The following is a 19,791-nucleotide window of genomic DNA, read 5'->3' as shown; positions in this document are numbered from 1 at the left end:
CTTTCCAGTCATTATTTTCTGTCACAGTTTACTTTTGGAATAGGTCTGCGTACAATCTTTAAAACTTGAAAACTTGGAAAATTACAAAACCCTCTAATTATCACCTGTTCTCACTCATTTAACTCAGGATTAGCAATTATCAGCACTACGCTTCTGTTGTGGCAGTATCCCTAAGATTTCTTTCCACACATGCTTGTAAATACTTATTGAAGTATACTTACTATGGATGCGTATATGCGAATAATTCATGAACTGTTACGCTGCGCCACCAGGAGGACAAGCCCTTTATGTTCCATGCAAACTTGTTCTTCCTGTCCTAAAGTTTTCTAGAGGCAATTTTAAAGTGTAGTAACTTGAGTATTTATTTCTGTCTCTTAATTTAATAAGTTATGGTAAAATAATAAATTATTTGCTTCACAGATAATAAGATATTCAAGGAGCTTCAGACACTAGTTGTGTCTGACATCAAAAAGTTCCAAATAGCCAGATATTATTAATAATAAGTGATGACCTCTTATGGCAAGAGGTGCTATTTTCCACATGGAAACCATATACTGATATTCAAGAGATGACTTATTACTTGATTTATATGTTAGTATGCATTCTTTCAAAGAAGGTGATGGGTTTTTTTAAGATTTTTAAAAAAATCTACTTAAAAGCAGACATGACTTGGAAAAAATATTAGTTAGATGCATATATTTACATATCTACGTATGGGTAATACAACAATACAGCTTCTGTAATATGTAGCAAGTGAATTCAATATTTGCAGTAATGAGTGGTGGTGATCAAAAAAACATTCTGCCTTGGCCTGTCACTTTACTCATTGCCAACTGTAAAAGTACTTTAATAGGAAAAGATACAGAGAAATCAAATGTGTCTTCTGAGAACTGTGTTCTTTGTGGTGCTTGACAGCGCAAAAAGAACCTTTTAAAATTGTACCTATAATGTGATGTGATGCATTTGTTTTACCTACATAATGAAAGTATGAAGATACTACAAAAAAAAATCAAAAAAGGTCTCAAGCTAAGTTATTTGGGACACTTACACGCATTGCTCTTTAACTAGCTGCAGAGAGTGATTATAAACAGAAGGCTTTTACTTGGTTTGATTTTTCTCAAGTGAAGACTATCTATATTACTGTTCGTTTTCTGTGGAGTAAAAACGTTGCTGCCTTACCCTTGTGATTGGGAGCAGTGTGCACTGTTAATGGTTCCTTTTGCTTCAGAATGTGCTGAGAGAGCTGGAGAGGAGGAAAGCTGACCTGAAGAGCATCACTGAAAGCTGCACTGCTCTCCAGGCTCTGGTGGAAGGGAGTGAGACCTCCCTAGAGGAGAAGCTGTGTGTCCTTAATGCTGGCTGGAGCAGAGTTCGGACCTGGACTGATGACTGGTGTGACACTCTGCTGGTAAGTTGCACATGTGAGAAATATTCAGGGTGGTTATCCCTCCACACCCTTGGAGAAGTTGCAGTTTTTACTTGTCTCCCTGCTGTGATGTGAAGCTTCCATTGTGCCTCGTGGACTTAAAGGAGTATAGAATGGATATCTGGTTACTCTGTAGATGGAAACATGAGTCGTAAGGTTATATACAATGAGGAAGGTGGGAAACTGTTTTGCAAGTGGTTTAGATGTGCTCATAGGCTTTGGTGCCACACGCTTTGGTAGCAGTGGCTATTGCTCAGTGGGTAGGCGATGAAAATGCACAGTCTGGATGAGAGTGATGAAACTATGTAAATATCCCAGGCAGACAGTTAACTTGACATAGTGGGAATAACCTGCTTAGTTGTAGAGAATAAAACTAGGTTTAACTTTTTCCCTTTTGCATTTCTTATTCTCCTGGCTTCAGTGCTAGGACTTCTTTTCTGGCTTCTTACTCTCCCAAGACATTGTGGCATAATTCCACTTTTTGATAGAAAATGCAGTGTATGCTTAGTGAAGGACTTTCACACCTCTGCTATTCTAATCTCTTTATCTTTATATTCTCCCCTCCACCCCTTTATGTACCATCACATTACATTTTTAACTTTTTGTCCGTATTTACAAATTTATCTGCTTGTACCTCTTTCCTGTTAATGTTTTGGAACTTTCTCTCTTGCTACACCAATAGTGCTAGCCTTTTGTGTCCACTTATTATTTAGCTCTTAATACAATTCTTAATGCCCTAGTGTGTAAAGTAACTTTCTAAACTATCCTGACAAGGAGCATCTACTATCACACATAGACTGAGTGGGTTATGTGGCTTAGAAGCATTCACAAAGCTGCTAGTGTTTTACTCATTAAATGGTAGTAGCTGATTCTGCTGATTCTGACAGATTAAAATGAGAGGGGAAAACCCCACCAGGTTATGGAAGTGTTGCTTGTTTCATAACAGGTTAAGTAGAGCCCAGAAATCTTGTGTTTTCTGTGTAACTTCCTATAAGCTCATGATTTTGTTGATGTAAGTGGAAAACAAAAGGAACTAGTCCAAAAGGATTGGGTTCCATGAGGCTGCTGTGTGTGCTGCTCTCTTTTTCAGCCTGAAAGAAGCCTCTGTGCCAACCTCAGCATGAACAGAGTGTTTTTGTGTCAATTGATTTCTTTGAGACCCAGATGATGGCTGTTTAATGGACAATTGATGACTTCCTAGTGGTGTTCAGCAAAGCACTTGGGGACAGTCTGTCAGCGTACTGCTCTTTCAGACAGCCCATAACTGCAAGTGCTTAAGAATATGACAACTAAGAGTTGAGGTCAACAGTGTCTGTTTGGCTGAGTAAATGGAAGACTAAGCATATTATACAGCCTAAAGCTGCAAGTTTTGCTAAGTGGACATGAAACAGTCTACAGTTAATGCTAGTAGCAGACTGATGCTTTCAGATAAAGTCTTTCGGTGGTGTTCAGCTTATAAGAATCCACCTGATAAGGGCTGAAATTGTGGAAACTTTGGTGTATAGCTAGGTGGTGAGCCTTGTGCCTCTTGTCCAGTGCCTGTTGCAGGTTGTACTGTCTGTTTCATAATGATGTCAATGTTAGGAGTGGTCACGTAGTGTATTTGTAAATGCTGTAATGATGATCCAAAACTAAAAACCTTGTAAATTACGGTAATGTGGGGCGTAAGTATTGTCCTTGTGCAGATTTTAATTTAATCGTTCTTTTCCTAAGTGATTATGTTTCTTGATGTTGATATAGAGACCAATCATAGGCCTCCTCTCTCCTCCCCTCCCCTTGTTTTCTTAGTCTAAAAGATCAAAGTGTAGCTATCCTTTTTATTTTTGGTAAAAAACTCTGTGCTTAAGCAGGATGGTGCTTCCATGAATCTGATAGCTTTGTTTTGGTCACCCAGAATAATGTGGTGTTTCTGCCTGGCACCTAAAGTTGAGATTTCTGACTGCATATGAAAGCAGATCTGTATAACATATCTACAATGCAGTGACTTTTAAGAGGAAGGAATATTTTAATATAATCAGTAAAATATCAAAACTTGACTATTATAATTTGCAGGTTTTGGTGTAATTCCCTTTCAATCAAAAAAACCCACAGCTGCACGTAATGCATACTGTTCTACCTGCCTAATGATAATTGAAGAAATCATGGGGTTTTTGATCAACTGAAATGATGTGGTCTGGCTGTGATGTTTTAATATGTTATCTGTCTTTTAGTTGGACAAACCACCTCAGCTATTTCTGTTTCCCCTTCTATGAATTAGGAAGAAACATATCAAAGGATCTAGAATGAAAATTGAGTTCTTGTAAATACTTACTGAAGGTGAAAGGTACAATCTAATTTTCAATGTTCCTTTCCAAGGTGTATCCATACCACTTTATTCCATTAATCTCCTTTTTACTCATACTGATAGTTTTGGCAGGTGGTTTTTTTGTGTGTGTGTTTGGGTTTTATGTTGTGGGTTTTTTTGTGGATTTTCTTTTAAGTTTCTCACATTGATACTTTTTTTTCCCCCATCTTTTTCTAGAATCATCAGAGCCAGCTGGAAATTTTTGATGAAAATGTTGCTCACATAAGTACTTGGTTGTATCAGGCTGAAGCCTTGCTGGATGAGATTGAGAAAAAGTCAGCAACCAAAAAGGAGGAAACTGTGAAGGTAGGAAATGTTACTGTCAAGTAACCACTTTTGATATCATTTAGTATCCAGGTCAGGTTTGGTGTCCCTTTTTTTTTTTTTTTTTTCTTCCCAATTTTTTGTTTGTGTGTTTTTGGGTTTTTTATATATTTTTTCCTTTCCTACGGTAACCATTTGCATTTTCTTTCACTTAGCGTTTAACATCTGAATTAGATGATGTTAGTCTTCGAGTGGATAATGTGCGTGATCAGGCTATTATCCTAATGAATGGTCGGGGAGTGTCATGTCGTGAACTTGTTGAACCCAAACTGGCAGAACTGAACCGTAACTTTGAGAAGGTCTCTCAGCACATCAAAAGTGCCAAGGTGAGGATAAGCAAACTTGGGAGGTCTGTGCCAAAATGGTGGCTAATAGCTTTAGGGTATAGATCTTTGTGTTAGAACAGTGCTTCACTCCTTTTTATTCTCTTGGGTGTAGATATTTATATGTGAAAAATGGACAGATTGATCTTAGACCAACTGCTTTTTTTACCTGAGTAGCAGGTGATGACTTGAGTTGGAAGGGAGAACTTATAAATAACTATGTGTTATAAAGATTTAGAAAAATGTATGTATTGCAGTACACATAAGTATGAACTGCAGAACAACAACATAAGGGAATATGACTGGAGGTTTGTTTTTGTTTTGAGACCAAAATGCTCAGATTGTAGGTAGAAGCTTGGTAATACCTACTAACTCTGTGTACAAGCTAACTTTGTGTTAGATCAAACAACTCTTGCAATGCTTTTATGCTGATATCTGATAGTTCTACAACTAGTATGCTTGTTCATGGAGAATTGATTTAAATCATTAAACTGTGTGTTACAGCTCAGACTAAATGTTTGGGCTTGAACAAAGTTCTATTTTGCTTTGCAGGTGCTTGTTGGACAAGAACGACTTCCTGTCATGTCAGAGACCCTTGAAGTCAGGGTAGCTTTTCCAGACCTGGAAAAATTTGAATGTGACATACAGAATATGCTAAAAGTTGTAGAAAAGCATCTGGAGTTGAGTGGGGAAGATGAAAAGGTTTGTGAGCAATGGAAGAACTAAGTAATTTGCTAACTCTTTGTTTTGTCCATGTGTTACATTTCTTCAGACTTTGAGGGGGAATTCTTCTGAGAAAATCTTCTTAAGACAGGAGTAACAGATGAAGGGAATTATTAGGTTGTTGGAAACACTGCACAATTTTCCATGCTTTGCCCATAGCTGCTGCCTCTTGTCTAGTGCACTGCAAGTAACTAGTCTACTTTGGTCTGTATTTTATCATGGGTTTATGTAATTCAGGTAGTGAACTTCTATTTTCATTTATCTTCTATATACTTTTCTACTCTGTTCCTTTTATAAGAAATCTTTCCTGTAAATGTAATGAGGTGCAAAACTTTTTCTTTCTTCACGTTTAACTGTCTGAACTTATGTTGAAATGGTTACTTAATGCAGCTGAGACTCTTACCATGTATTTGGCAATGTTGAGCCTCTAATCTATTGCATTAGGTAGATATCTTTTGCACTTTAAACTGGTATGATATATTGAATCACAGTGCACAGGTCAGGTCAATGAATACTTGTGACATTGAGGTGTAAATAAGGGTGGTGTAATATGGCTCACAGCAAGTCCAAATAAAGACTTGGAACAAAATTTATCTTTTTCTAGATTCTTACCTAGGCTCTGCTATTCATGTGTGTAAAACTGTCATACTTTTGTTTGCATCTTGTCTGTAATAGCCTTGTTCCTTACAAAATTGGGTGAAGTCCTTCCAGGCCGCCTTATCTGCCTGCCTTTTAAGCATATGAAATATTATAAACAGAGTTGGAAAGCTGAGTATAAGTCTATGGAAAATGACATGTGTGCTACAGAAAACAATTTTTAAAAGGCCTCTATGGAAGGACCTATTGTTATAGAACATATGCTTCCCTTTGTGCTGTTTTTATATTTATTATGTTTTAGTTTTGCTATTCTGCTCTGAGCTTGCTTATTATTGTCAAGGAATGTTTATAATAGAAATGGAGCTGCAGTCATAGCACTTTCTTGCTGTGGCTGCCTGCTGCTGGCTCATTGACTGAACTTGCTGCAGTACATCTCTATGAAGTTTGTAGAATGACCAGGTTGGAGTTTAGGATTTGGTAGTTGTGGGGAAGAATCTCTACTTGAACTTGTTTGGGTCACATTTGGATAATAAAACAACAATTTGGTCCCATTGTTGTTAATATCTGAGCAGGTAATAAATTTTGGAAACTGTAGCTGAGCTTTCTGTAGATAATACAGACTTGTGTAATTTTAGCTGGATCGAGAAAGAGCTCAGATTGAAGAAGTTTTACAGAGAGGAGGGCAGTTGTTGCAGCAGCCTATGGAGGACTATAAGAGAGAGAAGATCCGCATACAGCTGTTGCTTCTGCAGAAAAAGTACAACAGCGTGCAGGTATGATTTTGGTAGTTACTATAGTTAAAGCTTATTTATGCAGTCTTCCCTTTGCTATCCCACTTACAACCTGATTATGACTCTTGGTGTGTAAGATCCTCTGGGGAGGAGTTAAATACGTGTACATGCAATCTGACTCTCTGAATCTTTGCGATTCTGAAATATGAATTTTGTCATTCTGAAGTTTTGGGGGAGTGGTTTTGATTTTTAAAGTCCCTTTCACAGAGGGCCAGCCTGTATATATTTACACAGATGGGTACAGACGGTTGGACATTTGGTTCGCTTGTCTTTGGCCCTCCAGCAGAGGTTTGTCTTTACCACCAGGCTGTGTGAAGAGTGACTACATAGACACATGTATACAAACGTATTCATTGAGCTCTTAGCTGAAGAGGTCTGTGTGAATGAGTCTGCTATTTCATTCCTCTTGCTTCCTAAGAGGGTATTATCAGTAATTGTGGACTCTAGTATGTTGTGGTGCTTTCATACATGTGCCATATTAAAAATACTTTTGTGTAAAGCAAAGGGGACCTGTATTCTTATACTCCTTTTAGCTCATCTGTTGGAATCATGTTAGAGTTGGTAAGGTGAGGTGTAGCTCAAAGGCAGGGTAAGACTCTCAGGCTGTCTTTGATTCTATGTCTGTGCAGATAAATAGAATATAGCTATTTTTGAAAAATAAATTGTTACTATTACATGTTTTGGAATTTGCTTCTTCAAATGAATCACCCAAGTATTTTTGTTTTTCAAATAAATAAGACCTATTCAGTTCACTATTTCCCTCCTCTTATGCTGTATTTTCTTAATACATTGGCTTGTAGGAGTGCAGGTCATTTCAAAGGAGGCAGGTGGTGAAACTCTCTCCCGTGTTTTCTCAGTATAAGAAGGAACATGACAGTCTAATGAAGTGGCTGGATGAGGCAGAGCACCGTCTGTCCGGGCTGCAAGGTGTGGAAGGTGAACAAAAAGTACAGGTAAATGAGACTTTTTTTTTTTTTTCTTTTTTTTGGGGGGGGGCGGGGGGGGTGGGGTGTTTTTTTCTTAGAGCAAACAGTCTGAATGCTATGCATGAACTACATCTATAAGATTCATATATTAGGGTTTTATGGCTGTTCTTTGGTGCCTTCTTGGAAAGAAGTGTTTTCAAAATAACAACATTCATTTCTCATTAGGAAACTATCTGCATATACTAGTTTGGGATTTCTACGTAGTCATCATACATCCAAAATATCCCAGCCATCAGGCTCAAGTCTTAGAGTGTGATCTGGGCAGTGTTGCAGCAGGACAGTGTCTTTTCCTAGTCTTGCCCATGGGGGATTATGCTTAACTCTTTTTGATGCCCTGGCTCAAACAGTTTAATTCAATGTCTGATAAGATAAAAGCCTTGTTTGAAGCTTAAACTCAGTGCCTCTGCGTCTCGTGGTTGGGATATTGCAACTACTCTAACACTGCTTTTCACTGCCTCAAGTGCTTAGAGAGCGATAACTACCCTCATGTGATTGATATGACTGTACACAATGAAGATTAATAAAAATTGCAAAGATTAAAGTATTTGATAAAGTGCATGTGCAGGTCTTGACAAACAATTTCACAACTAATTTAATAGGATGTCAGGGTCTGATGAAATCTACTACCCTGAAAGCTGTATGTCTTAATTGTTGAGGGAACAGATACTTTCAGTGGGGTTTTTATTTTTGTTTGTTAGTTTTGTTGTGGTTTTGTGGGGGTTTTGGTGTTGGATTTTTTTTTTTTTTTAAATCTTATTTCTCCTTTTCATCCTTCAACACACTTTGACCACGTGGTAATTATATTAATATTTTAGGCAATAACAGTGAGGAACTTTGTGAAGCAGTAAGTAATTTCTTGGACAAGCTTGGGGGCTAGGCAACTTGTCAAGAAATTCTCAGCTTTTGCATATGAAGCTTCATAATTAAAATCAATCAATTCTTTTTGACTGCTCTGTAACTTTTTAACCCAGCACCGATTAACTTGGAGGCAGGGGTAAAATAGTCTGGTTTCCTGTGAGACTCATGCCACAGTGCCATGATGTGGTGCTCTTCGTTCACAGGGGTAGTGCTGTGTGGCTTCAGCAGCCTATGACAGCTGTAGACCTATGGCAGATGGTCTGCTCTCCGTGGTCACACAGGCTATTCATTATTAGCGATTAAAGTAAACCTTTTAAATCTGCTTCTCTTTCGAGAGACTTTTTCAAATGACAGGCCTCCCGTGCAGAGCTGGGCAGCAAAGATGGTCCCAGGGTCTCTTTGACTGTCTGACATCTGACTGCTCTGTTGGGTCCCCAGCGGTCACTCCTGGCATACTGCGGTACTTGCACACGAGCTTCTTGGGACCTGACTGATGCCAGGGAATTTGTTTGAAGGAGATGGGGATCCATACACATTTAAAGTATAACAACACGATTCAGTTTTTCTGTTTGACCATCAGCTGCTTTGAGTGAATCTATTACTGGATTGAAAAGGGAACAAAGGTGTACCTGAAAGGTTCTTCGCTAATGGGAGCAGTCCAGTTGTGCCACAGACTGGTCTTCCTTGTTACTATTGGTCTTGCTGGATGTTGACTTATCTTCTCTAAGGAAGGCCCTTTGCCTCCTATAAAGCCCTTTCCTTTGGGGATATACTGCAGCTAATCCCTGGTACTGCTGGATCTGTTCCTGGATTACTGCGTCTTGGTATGTGGGTGCTGAATGCAGAATATCATGTAAATATGAATTACCGTAGCAGTTATGATAGACTATTGATGGAGAAATACTACCTTTGCTCAGAATTAGTTAAGTCGTGTAAAAGTATCCTTATACTTCCAGATACAGTTTCTAGTCTGGCTGAGTCAGCTAGACTTTCAGAAAAGGACAGCAGCAGTTTTCATTACTACTGTGAGACTCTGAAACTGCTGCTTTTGCTTCATGTGCCTGTGCTTCTAGCTTTCGGATATTTGAGTGGTAAGCCAGCTTGTTTCAAGTGACCTTATTTTACTTTTATGGCTTGTTCTTTCACCTGCTTTACTAATTGATCTTGAACACAAAAAATGGTATGAGACCATACTATTTCTGAAGGGAGAAATAGTGTTCTCAAATGTCATCATTATTTGATGAACACAGTTGCTCCAGAATCTTCTTGGAGCCACCAGATCTGACTTACCCTCAGCACCATGAAGGCAACCCTAATGCTAAAATTCTGCAACAGAAATTGCCTCGCCCCATTTTTTTACCATCTGTTCTGTGTTTGAACACCTTGCTCCCCCTTCTTTAGTCAGTAGGGATGTCTGATGAAGGTGGGAAAAGGGAAATCCTAGATGTATCCATAGGGCCCCCAGACTACCAACTGGCAAATTGCAGTGCTTTTTGCTCACGTCAGCACAGGTCTGAGAAGCATGAAATGAATTCTTGACCCACTGGTGCACAGCTGGCTCAACCCTTCACCTTGATGTAAAGAAGGTGCAGTGAGCAGAAGAAGAGAAGCTAGTTTTGGAATGAGCAAACAGGGAGGGAAAGAAAAGAATTCAGCTGCCAAGCTGGGGAGTAACTCCAGTTAATGTTTTATGTAATACATTATTTACATTTTTGTAAATGAGTGTGGAGGAGAGGACTTATATATGACCTTCAAGCACCATAAATATCTATATATTGATTTGCTGGAAGTAGCTGGATCATAAATGTTCCTCATCATGTGTGCTTCTAGGGATTATGGAGTTAAGTGTCTCTGAAATATTGGTAACCCTTCTGCATCGCTGGTACTTTTGAATAACCCTTGTTTTGCCACAAAGCCGTCAGCTAGAAAAACCTGCATTGGAAGTTTGTATCTCTGAGTTCCTTCTTTTCTAGTCTTGCTATAGTATTTATTTAAAGTGCTCTATTCTGACTTGGCTTGGAATGAGGGAAAGGAAAAATTAAACCTTAAATTGCAGAGGTAATTAGACTAAAGTTCGAGAGATTTTCCCAGGTTTTAGGAAATTGTTTTGAAGTAAAAATGATAATTCTGCAGATGGTCAGTGAATTTACTGTTGCAGGCACAGTGCAGTTTCTCCCATAAACTGGAACACAGATAGCATCTTGAAGGCTTTTGAATTACTCTTCCTGTAATAAAGAACACATGTTTGTTTGCCTGTTGTGCTTTTTACAGAGAAGGTTCTAAGTTACTTAAATATGAACCATGAGCTACATTGCCCACAAATACTGACTGCATTAATTAACCCAGAAGAACAAATAAGATGGACATGAGATTTTAGCTTTAGAAAACCTTTTCCTAGAAAACTGGCTATGAAATATTTTGACTGTGAGAAAGAAGGAACATAGAATGGTTAAAAAAGTGAGCATTTCTAATCAAAAGGACATTTATTTGCAAAGGTAACTAATGTGTGTTGATCTGAGATTAGACTGGCTAAACTCTTTTGGTTAAAATGTTCATGTGGTTAAACATGCAAGGTAAATTATTCAATTTTATATCCATTTCTCAGGTAGTATTTTCCAAAATCCACTTTTGGAAGCAAGTCAGAGTATCTCCTGGAGTTGAATCTTTGATAGATTTTTGTTTGAAAATGAATTTAAGTGTAAAAGGGGAAAGGGGAAGAAAATCTGAATACAAATTCTGAATGCAGGTAAAACTACATGCTAAGTATAGGTGGAAACAAATTTTTATTTGACCACTGAAATAAAATTAGTTTTAGCATCTCTCATTGAGAGGCCTTATTGGTAGTATGTACACTAGTAATTGAGTATTCCCCTTTTATCTCCAGTCCTGCGTTTTCCCTAGTATTTAAAGAGAGATCAAATTTAATAAACATGCTCTGTCACTGCTGAAATTAAAGGTCTAATAAGTCATCCAGTCGGATTTCCTCCTAAATATCCTTTGATTAACTTTTTATTTGTGGGTGCTTTAGAAAAAGTTCGCTTGCCTGTTTTCTTTAATAAAAAACAAAACTAAACTCCAGCTTCTGTGACAGATAGGTGTTTGATTTGCATGAGAGAGTTATGTTAAACTTCTGCTTTTCCATTTTTTTTATTACGTTATGCTGCATTTTAGAAGCTGCCAGTCTGCTATGCAAGGTAGAGAACAGCTGAACAATTAAAACTTGGCTGCAGTAAAGCACTAATGTGTTTATAATACTTACATATGTTCACCTTTAAGAAGGAGGGTTGTGAAAGTATGAGCCATCCTCTCAGTGATGGGAGGCAGCTGGAGGAGATAAGCAATGAGGTGTGCTGTGCAAGAGCAGCACCAGGAGATGTTCACTGCTCGGCAGAAGAGCAGCAACCTGGCCTGGGATGGTGCTAATTGGGAAGCAGACAGTTTCAGTGTATGTCAGTGTTGGCAACAAGTGGAGAACAAGTTTGCTGCATGCCGACAGCAGGTGCTGTTTGAAATCTTGTGCAAGTTTTGTCTAATGAGAGGTAAAGCAATGTGTGTGAGGTAGAAAAATAACAAAGTCCAGTGACCTGTTAATTTGGGTGAAGTCTAGATTCTGGACTGTTGCCTGTGTGAGAGTGGGACTTGTGGGGTGATGAAAAATTGAGAAAACACTTTGGGATGATGTTGCAGGAGGCTGTTCTGCAGCAGGCATCCTGGTGTTTGTTCAAACCCTGGTTTACTCCGTATTGCTGGGGAAAAGATACTTTGAGTTGCACAAGCTTTGTCCGATTTCTCTGGAGCTAGGGCCTCTCCTTCCACAGGAAATGGTACCACTATGTAAGTCTTGGGCTTTTGCCCAAGCTTTGGAAGCTGACAAAATATATACAGAGCCTCAAGAAAATGTGTTTGGGGAGCATCAAGTACCAGGATGTTGGATTTGTGGCTAAAGCATATGGAGTAGTTTGTGGGTTTTACTGTGGTGCTTGCTTGCTACTTTTCTGAATCAAAAGCAATGCTGAGTATTTTATGATGCTTGTCTGTAATACTTAGTAGACTCAATTTATGCTTATGTGCCTGTGTGTCCTATTTCTTTGGTATGCAATGAATGAATGAAAGCATACCATTGTGGTAAAGGCCTGGCGGAAGTACAAATATGTCCCCAGTTTCAATGTAGGGATGACTGTCTACTACAAAACAAAACAAAAAAACCCAAACACAAACCAAATAAAATACTTAGGAGCGTTCAGTGCATGAGAAGAAATCCTGAATGGTGAACACGTGAATATACTTTTTTCTGCTGCCATCCTTTTTTCTTTTACACTACACGTGCTGCATATGTTAGATTCCAGTTAATTTGACTGACATATTTGAAACACTCAGAAACATGTGGAGGAGGAAGATAGACGGGTGTTTGCAAACAGCTTTGTTAGTGGAGCTTAATATTTTACTGGTTGTCAGCTGTGCTAGTGATTAGCATGTGTGCATCCAGCCCAGACTAACTGCAAAGTAAAAATCACTGGCTGAAATTGCTGTGAACATACGTTTATTCTTCACACTCTTAAGTGTATACTCAACTGTTAGTACATCGTGCAGTCGAGGATTCTGTCTTGGTTGACTCAGATTCTCTGAGTACAGGATGGTGGTTTAGAAGTTGCTTGAATTTTTCAGTACACTCAGAGGTGGGTTTACTTTTCCATTGCTGATTTCAAAGAACTGGGCTGTTTTCAAAGATGGTCATAGAATCCTGTTGAACAAGAAAACTGTCCAGCAAAAAGTGTTTTCAGTCTTTGGAGTATCTGCTTCACCTGCCTTCCTCGGCTACCTTTGCTGGGCATGGCAGTGTAGTTTCTTGCAGCAGGCTTCCTAACGCTTCAGATTCAGGCCATCATTTTGGTCCAGGAAAAAGCTGCATTAAATTACTGTTCTTGCTTTCTTACCTGCTAACGTGGTACTTGGCTAGACAGCCTCATTTTCCAGCCAGAGCAAGTAACAATTGCCAAGGTCTTGAGGAGTTAGTGTCTCTTATTGCTGCAAAAAACCATATTGTTTTACTGGTAGAGCACTCATTTATTTAAAAAGTGGTTGGAAATGTGAGTGGGGCTGCTTATTGAAAAGAATGTGGAGAGAAAAAAAAACAGTCTCCTTCAGTAAATTGGTAACTTCTGGGAGTCCTTGATGATGGCACCAGACAGTGGGTTGTAATTGCAGCTAGATACAGTCTTGATCAAGAAGTGTAACTTCTGGAAGTGGTAAGGATCAAGGCAAGAGAAACAGCAGTGCCCTTCCCACTCTCCAGAGTTTTAATAAAGAATAAGACAGGGTCATTGTGAAGCATGATATCTACAGTTTTATAACTTTTTTTTATTTATTTAAATAAATACAGAAAGAGCTCTCTGCAGGACTTGCAGCTTTCTGAATTTATGTAACCTTGCTAGAAAGGCCTTTGTTCTGTCTTTTAATGTAGAAAAGTACTTACTCTGAATATAGTTTACTGATATAGAATTTTGTAATAAAATTATTTGTTCTTTGAAATATAAAATGAACTTTCATGCTTTTAGGCAATCCCTGTCCAGCAGAGGCTAAAAGGCCACTTTGATGCTGGAGTTAGGACCTTGCCTTTCTTGGCTGAGTACTTGGTTGAAATCAACAAAGTCTTGCTGGCCATGGCTGATGTTGAACTGCTGCTGAATGCACCGGAGCTCAATACTGGCATCTACGAGGATTTTTCAACTCAGGAAGATGCACTGAAGGTACTGCATGTCTTAAGAATTATATTCAGAAGGAAGAAGGGCAGAAGGAAATAGTAGAATAAAAAACACTTTAGAGACTGTGTAGCTCTGTATTTTTGCTCAGGTTATACTGGATCAATATACACTGGAAATGAAATAATGAGACACTTTTGTGGCTAGTTTTCTTTCTATGCAGATACAAAATGGAGCAGTGTGGAAGCTGGGCAGGAGGTTGGGAGAGAAGGGTTGAACTTCTTTTGTTGGAGAAACTGTTGTGGTTTTCTTCATGTAGTCTACGTAATATGTAGAGAAATGCTAAGTCAATCTCCTTATGTTCCTGCTTGGTCTCCTCAATATAGCTGCTGTTCTCTGTGTCATGTGAAAACAATTGCTTATACGGGAAGAGGGAGAAAGGGAGATTCTTGATTTTTTGAATGTAGCTATATATGAGGCTGTAAGACAGTGGTACCTGTTCTGATTAGCAAAGCATCGACATGTGCTCAGTTTTAAGCTCCCACTTCTCATTGTCAGCCTGTGGATTTACCTGTGTGATTAATGATGAGGAAGTAGTTAAGGATTTGCCCTTCTTCAAAAGGGGATGAAGAAAGTGTGTTTGAAAATATTGAATCCTGCTGTTGAATGTGAGTTAAGTGTGTAGGAGTCTGAGTCCTGGTTAATTTTTGCGCATGCAAAGGAGCAGGATACAGAGATTCCCTCAGAAAGCATCCACTGGCGTTTGAAATGGCACATTGTGTGGTATAGCGTAGATGTACCTCCGTGGGTTGGGAAGCATAGTGGGGTCTGTGCCTTTATATTTGAGTCAGTCAGGCTTTGCCTCTCACCAAGAGCTAGATCAGTTGTTTCTGTAGCTGTTATACAGGTCCTTTAAAAGCTTTCAGAATTTCAGTCCACTTTCCAACCTGATTTTCTTTATGCTGTGTACATGCTTTCACTTTTTGTATTTGTTTTTTTTTTGTCATAGTTTTCAAAAGCAAATACGGGAATGATGCCAACCTTTGACAAAGCGCATGAGACTCCTGTTTTGTTTGAGATTCTCTTGTCCCTATTTACTCTGCTTCTGTGCTCCCCTAAGTACAATTAGGAGTGTTTATGTTAAGATGGGTTTGAAATACTTCATTTTGGTGCAGGTCTGTCATCTGATTTTGAAATTTTGATTTGTTCTAAGGATTCTTTCAGAAGCAGCAAGTAGCAGAGCATAGAATTTTTAGAGGGGTTACTGTTTTAAATTCAAAAAGATAAGTAAATTCCACTGTTTGCATGGACTGTTTGTCCTCTGAATACCAAGGCGGTCTTACAGCAGCATCTGGTTTAAAGGTATTTTCACATCATAGTTCAATGGTATTTGAGATTGCTTTAACTCTGTCTGCTTTAAATCTAACACTTTTATGTATCTTATGCTTTTGAAGTTCTATGCATATAGGAGGTTACATGAAGCATAATGAAGTCATGTCTTGTGGCTTGTTTTTTACATGAGGAAGGAATATGTATAGTGTCTTTGTGACATGGGCAGACTTAATTAGTAATGAAGATACTGCTGTTTTGAGAAGTATGGTGTGTCCCTTTACCTCAGTAACAGATTGGGTATATAAAATAGTTCATATTTTTTATAAAAAAAACTGAGAAGGACACATACTTAAAAAGATGTAATGGATCATTCAGTTCAGTTGCTAAAACTGATTTAATCTATAAACTGCTGATGCTCATTGTCATGCTCTTATTTTAGATACTGATTTTTTGGAACAGTGTTTTGAAGAGATGAGGTTTTGGTTGTCTTTATTTTTTTTTTTTTTTTAAAATTATTTCCTCCTGGTGTTGACTTTACTAATGGCTTGTGTCATTACTGTGCTTGCAGAACATAAAAGATGTTTTGGATAAACTTGGGGATCAAATTGCGGTCATACATGAAAAGCAGCCTGATATTATATTGGAAGCATCTGGACCTGAGGCGATACAAATAGGAGATGCGCTAACCCAGCTGAATGCAGAATGGGACAGAATTAACAGAATGTACAATGATCGTAAGTGGTAAGTCAAGGATGTTTGGTTTCTGTGACCACATGGTAAATACTTTGTGTACTCCAATATATGCATTATCCTAATGATCAAGATAGAGTTTGGGAGTAATCAGCTTTAATATATTAGTATTACACAATAATTGCCAGAATTATCAAGTATTGAAACAGTTAACATGCAAATTGTAGTTTGGGTGTTTTTATGAAGCTGATTGCTTTATAAAATAGAATATTTTGTTTATAAAATATAAATTTTTTGTTTTATAAAGGTATTGCAAAGCAAAATTCTAGAAGAAAAATGTGGAGTAGAACATCTTTTAACAAAGAATTCAAGGCTGCTTATGAAGGAGGGAATGAGTTTGTGAAAGAATGGGGCCTTTAAAATACAACATGTTTTATAGTTGCCAATAATCTTTGTTGAAAGTAATTAAAGATGACCGGATTAGAAAATTTTGTTGTTGAGAGAACAAGAGAATATTGAAATCAGTGCTAAAGAAAAGAGTGTTTCCCATTTCCTTTCCACAAATATCAAATAGCTGTAATTTCACTTATGCCAAAAACATTGGGGAGTGGAAAGTTAAACTAAGCTTTGATTTTCCCCCCACCCCTTACAGAAGATACTCTAAACTGAAAATGCCTTATTACCTGAATTAACTTTAAAGTGGTATTGAGTTTGTTTTTAAACATTTAGTCGAACTTGGAAGTGTGTCAGAAAGGCGTTTGAGGTTGGAATTGGTGAAAGTATGAAGGTATGGGTTCAGGAAGTTACAACTAAGCCGAAGATAATCACACTGCAAACAGCAGCAGGCACTAAGATTGCTGCTATGCAAAAAAACCTTAAGAACTGAAAATAATTTAAAGAAACTTAAAGTTAAATGCAAAGGCTCATACTGTAGTTAATTTGCTTTTAACAGTATTTGCTTTTTAGTGGTGATATAAGGTAATGGTTAATGCAAAAGTTCTGTAGAGCATAAAGTAACTTCTAGCTATGTTCACTTACTTTGTAGCACCAGAAATCTGTTATCAAAGACATTTGATAGTGTATTTTGAAGACATATTTTTAGGAAGAGTGCGTATTACATAAGCTGCTGTTTTCAACTCTTTCTTTGGATCACTGGTGTATGTATAGGAATATGAAAATTGGTTGTTGGTATTGTTTAAGCAGAGACTTCCAGAAGTTCTGGGCCATCGGAACAGTGAAGCATCAAGGTTTCTAATAACTCATCAGGCACTGTTGTTTCACTGTTTTTTCATTTGAAAACAAATAGTGGTGCCAGCTAGATACCACTTTCTGTGCTCTTGCTGGCTGCCTGTTCTCACCTGCTGTATTTGGAGACAAATGTTCCAGAATCTGGTGCTTATCTATATTTATGTGCCTGCAGCTATTTTGTTGTCTTCATAGGTATGATGTTTGCTAAGCTTTAGTTATGCCTTTTTCCCCCCGTAACTGAATTGAAATGCTTTAACTCATATTATCTTTTTGTAAGTATGAGCACAATTTCATTTACTGCTTAAATTTGATTTCATTAGGTAGCCAGGGTTAACGAGAAACCTCGTCTTCCGATTGAAAAAGATAAGTGTATCAAAGAATAAGTTCACTATTTATGATTAGCTGGCAAAATGCAACAGATTACCTCCTCAGCTGGTTCACTGAATACAAATTAATACTGTGCTTCAAAAAGTTTGTAAGGCTGTGCATCTTAATGAGAATAGTACTGGGCATGATTTCCATACAAAAGGGACTACTGGACTAGCAATTTAAGCTAAATGGTATGTAGCTTCATGAATATATCAAGTGCTGCAATTTTAACAGAAGCATATACTTTGATTAACGAATACAATGTTAGTATCAATATTAAAATGCTGTCTTCCGGCATTAGTATTTTTATATCCTTTCTGTTACTAAGGAAGTTTTTTAATCAAGCTTATTCTTGCTTTTCCTAGTGTTGCCCTAATAATAAGCAAGAAGGCTAGAAGACTCTTATGTCCTTGTTAATCTTTGGCTTTTTTCTATTTCTGGAGCGGGTGGAGATTTTGACAGAACTAGGAGAAACAGCATCTGAATTTTGTGGCAAAAGATTGATTTAGTTTTCAGAGGTAGTAGCGATTTTGTTATAGTGTCAGTTAAGTAGCTGAACCTTTGAAAAAAGCTCTGATGTAGCCAAGCTCAAGTTGGATTAAACTGTATTTAGCAAAGCTTCTAAGTGTTTAACTAAGTCCAGTTGACTTCAATTTGATCTGAACATATGTGTGAAGTAAAATGTCTGTGTGCCTGTGGGGGCTTAATGCTTAGTTGAGCTGTTTGTAACTATGCTGATTCACTAGTTTTGCTCCTTCTGCCATGGACTTTCCCCCAGTGCTAAAGGTGTTGATGACTTGGGAATGACGAGTGGTTTGGAAGCAAGTGTATTCCTGTGGAGGAGGCAAGGAGTAGCCAAGCCTTGGTTGCTGTAGGACAGGACTTCATTACTTTTATCGGGCTGTAGGGAAACAGCAGCATGTGCATCTGGCTCAAAATCAGAGTCAGACTTTGTCTAGTTGCTCAAAATACTGATGGAACTGTAGGCTCGCAACGGAAACGGCAGGTCTTAAAGCTTTGTATCTCAAAGTGTTCTCTTCTACAGTTTAAAAATTCTGGATTCTGAAAAGGTCATGTGTTCAAAACTCCCTCAAAAACTTTCATTTTGAAAGGAGCCAATAAAATATTCTTCTAAACTATTTTAAGTGCTTAGACTATCTCTTCTCATTAAATGTGAAATGAGATACTATCATGAGACAGTGTGTTCAGTTAGACTGAAATGTACCTCAGAAATAAAAGGAGATTGAGATCTGGGGTCAGTCTACAGGTTGGGCTAGTGAATTGAGATGTGTGCAGGAAACTGAAACGGTGGAGCTAGGAGGTAAAGTCAGAAAACTTTAAGTAGAGATTTTTAAGGCTTCCTCCTTTATTGGAATTGGTCCACATGAAGAAGAATATTTAAAAAGCCCTGTATGTGCCAAGAAATATGGATGTCTTGCTAAAAATGGGATATAATTTTGATGAAAATAATCCCACTAGGAACTTAGGGACTGTTGAATTTAATTAGTGAAGAAAATTGATGCAATGGTAGCTCTTTTAAAGTTTGGTTTCAGATATCTTTGTTGTTAATGCTGCTCATTTCATATTGCCTCTGTATATATGCAGTAATGCTGGAATGTCTGCTGTTGGAATTAAGGCAAAAATAATGGGCTGCAGATGAGATCTTTGTACTACCATTTGTAAGAAGGGAAAAAGGAAGACCTGGGAAACTGCAGGCCAGTCTCACCTCTGTGCCCAGCAAGATGGTGGAGCAGATCCTCCTGGAAACTATGCTAAGGCCCATGGAAAATAAGGAGGTGATTAGTGACAGCCAGCATGGCTTCACTAAGGACAAATTGTGCCTGACAAATCTGGTGGCCTTCTAAGATGGGGTCGCAGCAATGGTGGATAAGGGAGCAGCAGCTGACATCATCTGCCTGGACTTGTGCAGAGCACACTGTCCCACATGACATCCTTGTCCCTAAACTGGAGAGACATGGGTTTGACGGACAGACCACTTGGTGGATAAGCTATTGGCTGGATGGTCACACTCAAGGAGAACTAGATGATCTTTAAAGTCCATTCCAACCCAAATTCTGTGA

The 19,791-nt window shown here is 38.2% G+C and overlaps 1 protein-coding gene across 1 annotated transcript in view; it reads left to right on the top strand.

Moving 5' to 3' along the window:
* Positions 1-19,791, top strand: part of UTRN (utrophin) — a 351,512-nt gene that overhangs the window by 92,131 nt on the left and 239,590 nt on the right. Inside the window, exons 34-41 of the mRNA XM_013304556.3 lie at positions 1,229-1,408; positions 3,948-4,076; positions 4,250-4,420; positions 4,970-5,119; positions 6,373-6,510; positions 7,329-7,481; positions 13,928-14,119; positions 15,972-16,144. Coding sequence (XP_013160010.2) covers positions 1,229-1,408; positions 3,948-4,076; positions 4,250-4,420; positions 4,970-5,119; positions 6,373-6,510; positions 7,329-7,481; positions 13,928-14,119; positions 15,972-16,144 — 1,286 coding nt within the window. The remainder of the gene's footprint in view (positions 1-1,228; positions 1,409-3,947; positions 4,077-4,249; positions 4,421-4,969; positions 5,120-6,372; positions 6,511-7,328; positions 7,482-13,927; positions 14,120-15,971; positions 16,145-19,791) is intronic.

Source organism: Falco peregrinus, chromosome 7, assembly GCF_023634155.1.
Source record: "Falco peregrinus isolate bFalPer1 chromosome 7, bFalPer1.pri, whole genome shotgun sequence".
Classification (NCBI taxonomy): Eukaryota; Metazoa; Chordata; class Aves; order Falconiformes; family Falconidae; genus Falco; species Falco peregrinus.
This window is presented reverse-complemented; position numbering and strand designations above follow the sequence as displayed.